The sequence below is a fragment of the Salvelinus sp. IW2-2015 genome, unplaced genomic scaffold (assembly GCF_002910315.2).
Source record: "Salvelinus sp. IW2-2015 unplaced genomic scaffold, ASM291031v2 Un_scaffold2335, whole genome shotgun sequence".
Classification (NCBI taxonomy): domain Eukaryota; kingdom Metazoa; phylum Chordata; class Actinopteri; order Salmoniformes; family Salmonidae; genus Salvelinus; species Salvelinus sp. IW2-2015.
This window is the reverse complement of record NW_019943660.1, coordinates 64,041-73,732: the sequence shown is the minus strand read 5'-3', so window position 1 is coordinate 73,732 and position 9,692 is coordinate 64,041. Positions and strand designations below refer to the sequence as shown.

General features: G+C 43.6%; 1 protein-coding gene and 1 long non-coding RNA gene across 2 annotated transcripts in view; both read left to right on the top strand.

The window, feature by feature from the left end:
- The first annotated feature begins 5,996 nt into the window (after positions 1–5,996).
- LOC112073678 (receptor-transporting protein 3) lies at positions 5,997–7,926 on the top strand. Its single transcript, XM_024140939.2, has 3 exons — positions 5,997–6,212; positions 6,515–6,680; positions 7,212–7,926. Exons 1-3 carry the CDS (start codon positions 6,203–6,205, stop codon positions 7,639–7,641), a joined length of 606 nt encoding a protein of 201 aa, XP_023996707.1. The 5' UTR covers positions 5,997–6,202; the 3' UTR covers positions 7,642–7,926.
- Positions 7,927–8,077: 151 nt separating this feature from the next.
- The window catches only part of LOC139025177 (uncharacterized), a 9,353-nt gene continuing 7,738 nt past the window's right edge, over positions 8,078–9,692 (top strand). The window contains exon 1 of the long non-coding RNA XR_011476636.1: positions 8,078–8,149. This is a non-coding gene — a long non-coding RNA (uncharacterized lncRNA). The remainder of the gene's footprint in view (positions 8,150–9,692) is intronic.

Here is a 9,692-nt window from a genome sequence, read left to right as displayed (position 1 = left end):
TGAGAAGAATATAAGAGAACTTATGCACGGGAATTAAGTGACATTTCTGTTGTAAATCGATGAGCATGCGATGAGGCTAGACCTATCATATCTACGGTATTGTATCTTATCTACCATCTCTATTTGCATAGGTAGACCGGAGTAAAGATTATGGCCTTGGGTTCAGAGGTTAATTTGAAAATGAAAGAATTGTGGTCAGCAACACTGCTTTTGGCCCACTCACCAATATATGGTTTATGAATGCTCAAACTGTCAACTTCTACTCTGTTGACATGCAACAACTTGCCTATCTGCATGTTGTGTTGTCATGGGAAGCACCTGTAGCCATCCAATGGAAAACCACGGTAGGTCAGGAGGGCAGGCTGAGATGCAACCATGGGATTGAGAACGCTGACTTCATCCGGTGGAGCCAGGGGGGGGGGGTTTACAGCTGGCCCGCTGGGACAGGGGGGGGTTACAGCTGGCCCGCTGGGACAGGGGCGACCTCCAACGTGTGAAACCACGTTACAATCTAACAAATGGAAGGGCCACCCTGATCATCAAATAATGTCACCGAGGAGGATGCTGGGAACTACACCTGTGAGCATACATCATACACCAGGATCCCTCCAATAGGGTGGAGGGAGGCATACATCATACACCAGGATCCTCCAATAGGGTGGAGGGAGCATACATCATACACCAGGATCCCCCAATAGGGATGGAGGGAGGCATACATCATACACCAGGATCCCTCCAATAGGGTGGAGGGAGGCATACATCATACACCAGGATCCCTCCAATAGGGTGGAGGGAGAGATACATGTTGCATGGGTTTCTTCCTGCTCTTAAGTCATCACCACTCTTGGAAAGAAATATGGTGAAAAACCGGTGCTTTAATTGTATGGGGAGAAGTGTACGAGTAGCACTCTTTGGAAGAATTAAGAAAATTAAGATGCATTATCTGTCACGCCCTGACCTTAGTTCCTTTGTTATGTCTCTATTTTGGTTTGGTCAGGGCGTGAGTTGGGGTGGGAATTCTATGTTTTTGTTCTATGTTTTATATTTCTRTGTGTTTGGCCGAGTGTGGTTCTCAATCAGAGGCAGCTGTCTATCGTTGTCTCTGATTGAGAACCATACTTAGGTATCCTCATCCCACCTGTGTTTTGTGGGTAGTTGTTTTCTGTTGTGTGTCTGCACCAGCCAGAACTGTTTCGGTCGTTCTCTTTGTTATTTCTGTGTTCATTTAATAAATATGGACACGTAATACGCTGCACCTTGGTCCTCTCCTTCCAACAGCCGTTACATTATCAAAACCTTTTCAAATTAAATAATTGGCTAAATGACGTGGTAAAAATTGGTATACTGAAATAAGATGGTAATGAACTACCTTACTAATTATAATGTGATTGCCATTATCTTAGAATGACATATTTCTTATGCCATACTGATATTAATGTCATACACATGTTTTAAGATATTTCCATTGTTGTTCAGATGAATGTCTACCTGACTCAGGCAGCACAGTTCATGGTTCTCTATTCACTGGTAAGATTCTGACCTCACTCTCTACACTAGATAGAGGCCCACAATGGAAACAACTCTATTTTTTGTATATCTATCTGTTGCCTACATGTCTATTTTCTGACAGAAAAAAAGCTTGGTAAGATTTAGACAAGGGAAATAAGTGGGCAGAATCAATATTTGTTTTTTAAATAAAAACAAACTTTAGAAAGGGGGTGTTTTGCCCCACTATCGGGGGGTGGGGGTGACAAATCTGTGAAAAAATAACAATTATAAAATCATTTTTCTTTCATCTCTCTGTGTTTTTATAATTTTCTGTTAATTCACAAGCGGCTGAATCTCACTGGTGAAATGATCAGAGCGAGGGAAACAGCTCCCCTCTTTCTCAGTATGTGATGCCCATTTATCTGATGCTGTCTGAACCAAAAGAGTATAACCTGTTGCCGCCGTAGCATTTGATTGATTGATGCTAGCAAGCATTTTGCCTAATCATTTTTGGTTTTAAGAATTAGCCAATAAGCATTGAGCTGAGCTCAACTGTGGGTTGTCCTGGCGTCGCAATACACACCCCCAAGGGAGGCCAATTTGGCTTTGGCTTCACACCAATCAAATAACATCGTAAGCGAAAAGTCATAATTGTAAGAAAAACGTGTCAGTTTCTCGTCTGCTTGTGTTGATGTCGTGCAGTAGCTAGCTTGCTAAATCGTCCCTTTCCTAAGCCATGGATGGAAATTTGGGCTTGTGGTTTTGACTTAATTCTCTGTACAGGCCAATGATTATCATAGTGATTCTGATCTAACCACACATTATTATATTGTGCCCCTGGCCTGAGACGATTGAAGTTCAATATGTAGCCTAGATGTAGCCTAGTAGCCTCACGTTAACTAGCTAGCTAACTTACCTGGTTCATTGTCGCCCATGCGAGGAAGTTAGGCTAGCAAGCATTTTAGCTAGGTGGCCTGTGAAAATGAAAACTAACAGCATACAGAGCCATCGACCGTTTTGCCAACATGAAAGAGAGGAGGGTGGCATTGGCATTCAACTAGTCTACAAGTAGGCTGAGTCACCCCCTCAAAAAAATCTTACGCATGCACGCACACACACACACACACAACACACACACACACACACACACACACACACACACACACCACACACACACACACACACAACACACACACACACACACACACACACACACACACACACACACACACACACACACACACACACACACACAGAAATCAGTACCATGGACAGCCACATGATATTTAGCAACATTAATTGGACTGAATTGTTTTTGGTATCTTTAAGTTTGTTTTCAGCGTATTAAACTAAGTTTATATAGCCTAGTTGATTTGATGATGTTTATGTGTTGAAGTGTAAATGGTGCTGGAATAGCGGAGGCAGGGCTCCTGTTGTCTTTGTGCTGACTTGAGGTAACTCCGTGGGTCTGAATCACTATTTGTTTAGTAAAACTATCAAAAACATTAACTTGCTTGACCGTGCTGCAGGTCATTTAACTGTTTGTATATGCAATATTTGCTTTGTGGACTTCACCAGACAAACATCATGCCCCCTCCCCTGACAATCCCACCGACAGTGATTGATTGACAGGCCAAACTTTTAAAGGGATTGTTCACCCAAATTACAAAACGACACATTGGCTCTCGACAGCAAGAGCGAAAATAAAATAAATATTTTGAAAAACAAACATTGTGGAATTTCATATCTTGCAGTAAAACTGTAAATATGACATTAATATCAAGAGAAGACAAGTTTAATGGTACAAAAAGGTTATCATATAGGCCTAGGACTAGAAAATATCCAAAACAACTAACAATACACTGAATTTATACATTTTCAGTCATTTTAATTGTAAAGAAATGTCTTTCTACTCAATACCACAACAAATGTTACCAATCTGGGAGATAAAGCCGTTAAAGTATTCAATAATTTAGCTGTGTATTTCGGATGGAATCAAGGCATTAGAAGATGGATGGAATCAAGAACGCTAAAATAGAATTTGCTCTCTTCGGAACCCCCCAGCCCGGAACTCTTTTCCCATTTGGCTGACTACTCCATGTACTTACGGAAAACACTGCCCAAAGGAAGTAAAGCAGGCGACAAGCTTAGGTCTGCATATAGAGACCATTTTGTGTTTTCAAACATTGCTGCACGAGGGCGATGCGCGCAAATTGGTGGCAGAACAAGGGAGAGTTCTTATAGAACACCAGCAAAAAAAGACTATTTACATGTTGCTTATGAGTGCATTTCACACTACTTTTGGATTAGAATTGGATTTTAAGGCTCGTATGAATGTCTTGCTTAATATAATGTTTGTGTCATCATCGCAAATCAACTGCAAATCAACTTTTAAAAAAACACTTCAACCAGTGTAATGGCTCCCAAGTGGTGCAGTGGTCTGCATCTCAGTGCTGGAGGCGTCAATGGTTCGATCCGGGGCTGTATCACAACCGGCCGTGGTCGGGAGTCCCATAGGGCGGCGCACAATTGGCCCAGCGTCATCTGGGTTAGGGGACGGTTTGGCCGGGGTAGGCCGTCATTATAAAACAAGAATTTGTACTTAACTGACTTGTCTGGTTAAATAAAATGGCTCTTTGGCTAGCTTTAGCTACAGCCTATATCAATGAGAGTTAGCATTCTAGCTAACAAATACTGCACCCAAAATAGTTATTTTCCAAATATCACAACCAAATATAATCTTAGCGAGTGTTCAAGCACGAGTCAAAACATCATTGTAAGCGTATGAGAACCCCCCAAAATTATTTTGTTTGTAAGTAATAAAAACATAAATTTAGGCTATGTTGAATGGGCGCAGATGAAGATGGCTTTCTTATACCATACCCGCGCGTGCGCCATCCTGCGCAAATTGATTTTGTCGCCCCACACCAAACGCAATCACGAAACGCAGGTTGAAATATCAAAACAAACTCTGAACCAATTATATTAATTTGGGGACAGGTCGAAAATCATTAAACATTTATGGCAATTTAGCTAGCTAGCTTGCAGTTGCTAGTTAATTTGTCCTATTTAGCTAGCTTGCTGTTGCTAGCTAATTTGTCCTAGGATAAGAACGTTGAGTTGTTATTTTACCTGAAATCCACAAGGTCCTCTACTCCGACAATTAATCCAGACATAAACCGGTCAACCGAGTCGCTTCTAGTCATCTCTCTTCCAGTCATCTCTCTTCCTTCCAGGCTTTTTCTTCTTTGGACATTATATTGAGATTAGCGTCTAATAGTATTACCATCATGACTACTGACCTCAGTTCATCTTTCAATAAGCCACGTGGGTATAACCAATGAGGAGATGGCATGTGGGTATCTGCTTCTATAAACCAATGAGGAGATGGGAGAGGCAGGACTTGCAGAGCGTTCTGCGCCACAAATAGAAGCAACTTCAATTTTAGCACCTGGCAATTGTAAGAAATTGTATAAGATACTGGTAACTTGTTTTAACCACTTCTCAACATAAGCTATTCTTGGCACAACATGCACCCATCCCCACTACTTTGTCAGACCCACACACACATCCCCTCCCCCATGAATAGGGCCTGTGAAAACAAACGCACATGCAGGATGCCTTTGGATGTGAATAGGACAAAGAACTGTGTGAAAAGCCAATGGAATGTCGACATCAGGCCGAACAGGACTACCTACGACCCAGATCGACCAATCGGAAGGCCAGACGACAAGATCAACCTACTTTGCTTGTTGTCTATATAATCTGTATGTACTGCTTAGAGGGGCKCTCTTCTCCGACRATTTCATAAGAATCTGACAGAAAGGGGCCGTGCACGGCTTTGCCTAATATCTTTACACTTGAATAAACCTGCCTTATTATAAAATTATCCACCTCGTCCTATGTCTCCACTTGGTCTCCTGTCTCAAGTAAAACGAATTATCAACACAATGCAGACGCTAGTTGGCGCGCGGGAGCAGTGTGGGTGCAATGATTGAATAACATTTATGTTGAAACGCTTGCGCACGCGATGAGAGCGGTGTGGTCAGCATGTTACTGCCACCAAGAGTAGCGTGCATCTGTGCGTTATGTAAATGTGTCGTGTACTGGAAAAATATATATTCTACACAAAAATATATATAATAATAATAAAAAATATATAAATAAATAAGAACAAAAGATTAAAATATATATATAAATGTATAAAGAAAATCTGGATATTCCCCACAGGCTTCAAAGGGATGATTTCCACCATATATGGTTAAATAGAGGCGTTTCGAAATGCAAATTGCCTAGGTCGTGCACGAGCACTGAGGCTGAGAACAATTTGTATTTATCAATGTTTATCTCCTATCGGTGTACATATGACGCTCGTAGGATTGTTTGATAAATTACACTTTTTTTAATGTAATATTTTAGAATAGTTTCTACGCAATATTGATACATGAGTCCCCTGGTAAATATAATGGACAATCTGTGCTGAAGGGCTGGTCTTCAATCGGGCACAGTGACAGACTGCATACTACGTACGGACTGGGCTGTGGCGAAGAGAAAACAGACAGTCAGTTTCGTTTTCCAAATCTCAACGTCAGGGGAATACCAGCAGGACCATATAAAATATTCAGCTCACACCGGACAATATCATAACCACACAAACAGATAATTTGTTCTTCAACAGCATTTTGTTTTCATTTGTTCTCCGACATTGACGATCATGAGCACAGGTAGGCAGTGAATACTTTTAATGTACTTTCTTTTATCCTATTATGCAGATTTTTTTGGGACATATGATCTGTGATCTAGCTTGTTTGTTTATTTATTTATTTACATAAAGGAAGTAGGCCTATTTATATGCATTAATCAGGAAAGTTATTTAATAGCTAAGCTCTTGCTGCACTATCCGAACCAGTCCGGTCCTGTCTAAGTGCGTGTGTGTTGTTTGCGTACGTGCGCTTGTATGTTTGTCTATGTGTGTGTGCGTGCTTGTTATTGTGTGTGTGTGTGTGTGTGTGTGTGTGTAACCCAGACTGGACACCCACCCTGTGGTCAGAGTGTTTTGAGGAGATGTTGGATGAGGAGTTGGACAGCAGTGACCAGTGGGCCTTCCACTTCAACTATGGCCTGGCAGAAGCACTCACCGAGGAGGAGAGGAGGAGAGGATGGAGGGTGTACAGCCACTGTGCCAATGGACGGTAGGTATCTCTTTCTTATACTGTCATCGTCTTTATGCTTGTTATGTGTTGTGTATGCTTGTGGTTTCCCGACTCAGTTCCACATAGAGCTCACACTTTCAGACGATTGGCACTGCAGCACCAGTGGAAACTGACCACTCTAAAATGTACGGATAGACATGCTTTCATTCAAATGCTCTCTCTCTCTCTCTCTCCCCCTCTCTTCCTCTCTCTGTCCCCGTCTCTCTCTCCACCTCTCCTCTCTCCTCCTCTCTCTCTCCACCTCTCCCCTCTCCCCCTCCCCCTCTCCCATCTCCCCTCTCTCACCTCTCCCCTCCCCTCCACATCTCTCCCTCTCTCTCCCCTCTCTCCTCTCTGTCCCCTCTCTCTCTCACCTCCCCCTCCACATCTCTCCCTCTCTCTCCCCCTCTCTCCACCTCTCCCCCTCCCCCTCCACATCTCTCCCCTCTCTCCCCCTCTCTCCACCTCTTCCCCTCCCCCACATTCTTCCCTCTCTCTCCCCCTCTCTCCCCCTCTACCTCTCTCCCTCAGGTTCCAGTGTGGTGAGTGCTCTAAGACGTGGTGGTCGGCGCGGGTGGTGCTAGTGTTCCGGTACCGTCTGCGGGATACGACAGCCAGGGGGACCGTGCTGATGCGGCCGTACGGCCAGGCATGCAAACGCTGCCGGGAAGAGTTTGAACTCCCAGGTTTCTCCCAGGACGAGGTGGAGGAGGCACTGCTTGGATTGTTTGGAAAAATTAAGAAGAACTGCTACGACGAGGATGAGGAGGATGATGAGGAGGATGATGAGGAAGATGAGGAGGATGATGAGGAGGAGGATGATGAGGAGGATGATGAGGAAGAGGATGAGGAAGAGGAGGAGGAGGAGGAAGAAGAGGATGGGTCAGAGAAGGTGTCAAGGAGGCCCCATGAGAAAGCCCTGTGTGAAGCCTGCAGACTGGGCATCTGCTGTCAAGAGTAGAGAAAAAGAGAGAGTGTGTGTGTGTGTGTGTGTGTGTGTGTGTGTGACAGAGAGACAGTGGGGGGAACGTATATCCTAATGCTGTCTAGAATTGGTTGTAAAAATATTAAGAACAGCATTATCTGTGTTGTGCCTATGGACTCCATACAATCTTTATGTAGCCTAATGTAATGTACTATCGTTGGCCAATAGCAATGACCTAATATTTTATCCATAACTTACTTGTACTTTGGAGTTGTGTAGTAAACATGTATTATGTGTAATAAACATACAAAATGGGAAGACTTTCATGTGTTTCGAGTGTTTTTTATGTCAATGGTTTGGGCAAATTTGAGACAGAGTACACGGAGACGAGTACATTTATTGACCAATCAGGTGTAAGTGGCCAGAGACAGCTTGTGCTGCGCATGCGTATGATGCCTCTTCCTGGCAGCAATAACAACAGAAACAGCAGCATCTCGAATCATCACTCAGAATAACTGAGGTTGGAGAGAAAGAGAGGAGGATGGTGGGTAGTCGAGAAGGAAAATAATGAAATAACGGTATTCTGCCCGTGTGAATGTTTGGATGTCCGACTGGTGACCAAGTGAACCGATAGTGGTGTAAGTAGGAGATTGATAGCTAGCTAAGTAACGTTAGATTCTATCAGCTAGATGCTGTATCATTAGCTAGCTTGTTAGCTAACGTTAGCTGTTTTAGACAGTTGTAGCTAGATAGCTTTAATGATTTAACAACACTAAATTGAGAGGCCAACAACGATGTACTCTCTATGTATCTAGCTACCTAGCTCTTACCATTTAAACCATACAACAACAAAAAAATTGCCCCAAAATATAAACAGCCCTGGCATCAGCTTGAACCAGCCTGGCATCAGTTTGAACCAGCCTGGCATCAGCTTGAACCAGCCTGGCATCAGCTTGAACCAGCCTGGCATCAGTTTGAACCAGCCTGGCATCAGCTTGAACCAGGCCTGGGCATAGCTGTTGAACCAGCCCGCCATCGTTTTGAACAGCCCTGGCATTCAGTTTGAACCAAGCCCGGAATCAGCTTGAACCAGCCCGGCATCAGCTTGAACCAGCCCGGCATCAGTTTGAACCAGCCCGGCATCAGCTTGAACCAGCCCGGCATCAGCTTGAACCAGCCCGGCATCAGCTTGAACCAGCCCGGCATCAGTTTGAACCAGCCTGGCATCACATATAGATATTCACGTCAGCCAGTTCTGTAGCAGAACGGTGGTGGGTAACTAACTAATTAGCCATGTAGCTAGCTAGCGATGACCAACGCCATATAGACAGAAATACACGGCTCTGGCTATGATTATAATTCTTAGTTAGTCACTAGCTAACAAGTGATAGAGTCTGTCCATGCTAGCCTGTTGAAAGAGCCAGAGACCAAGGAATAAAGCAATTAGCCAGGCTAGACTACATGGGGGAGTGGAGTTTAGTCCGCTTACATGGTGTGTTGCCTGGACACAACCATATACAGAGTCAGACAGGGTGTTTTTTTTAGCTAGCTAGCTAACCCTTATGTTGAGTCTGATCCTTAAACCTCAACCCTGAAGAAGGCACTGCGTTGCCGAAACGTTGGTTGCTATACCCATTCAACTTTTGGGAGCATAGTTAGAGTGTGTGACTTTCCATATTTCTTTATAGAGTCTGACACTTAGCACACTGTGTATTGTTCTTGGGATTTCATCCATGGTGTGAAAATTGAAGTAGCTACATGTGTTGGGCCAACTTCACCATGATAAGCTTATGAACACTGTGTTATAAATGCTATGTTATGAACACTTATAAGCTATGTGTTGTAAACACACCATGTCACCAAAGCAAGTGGTTGTTATGGTGGATCACTTTTGGTAAACTGTGATTTGTTTTGAATCCATGTCAGGATGATATAACGCTGTTGACATGAGAAGAGGAGAGGGAGGTGAAGAGAAGGGGAGAGGGAGGTGAAGAGAAGGGGAGAGGGAGGTGAAGAGAATGGGAGAGGGAGGTGAAGAGAAGAGGAGAGGGAGGTGAAGAGAAGGGGAGAGGGAGGTGAAGAGAAGG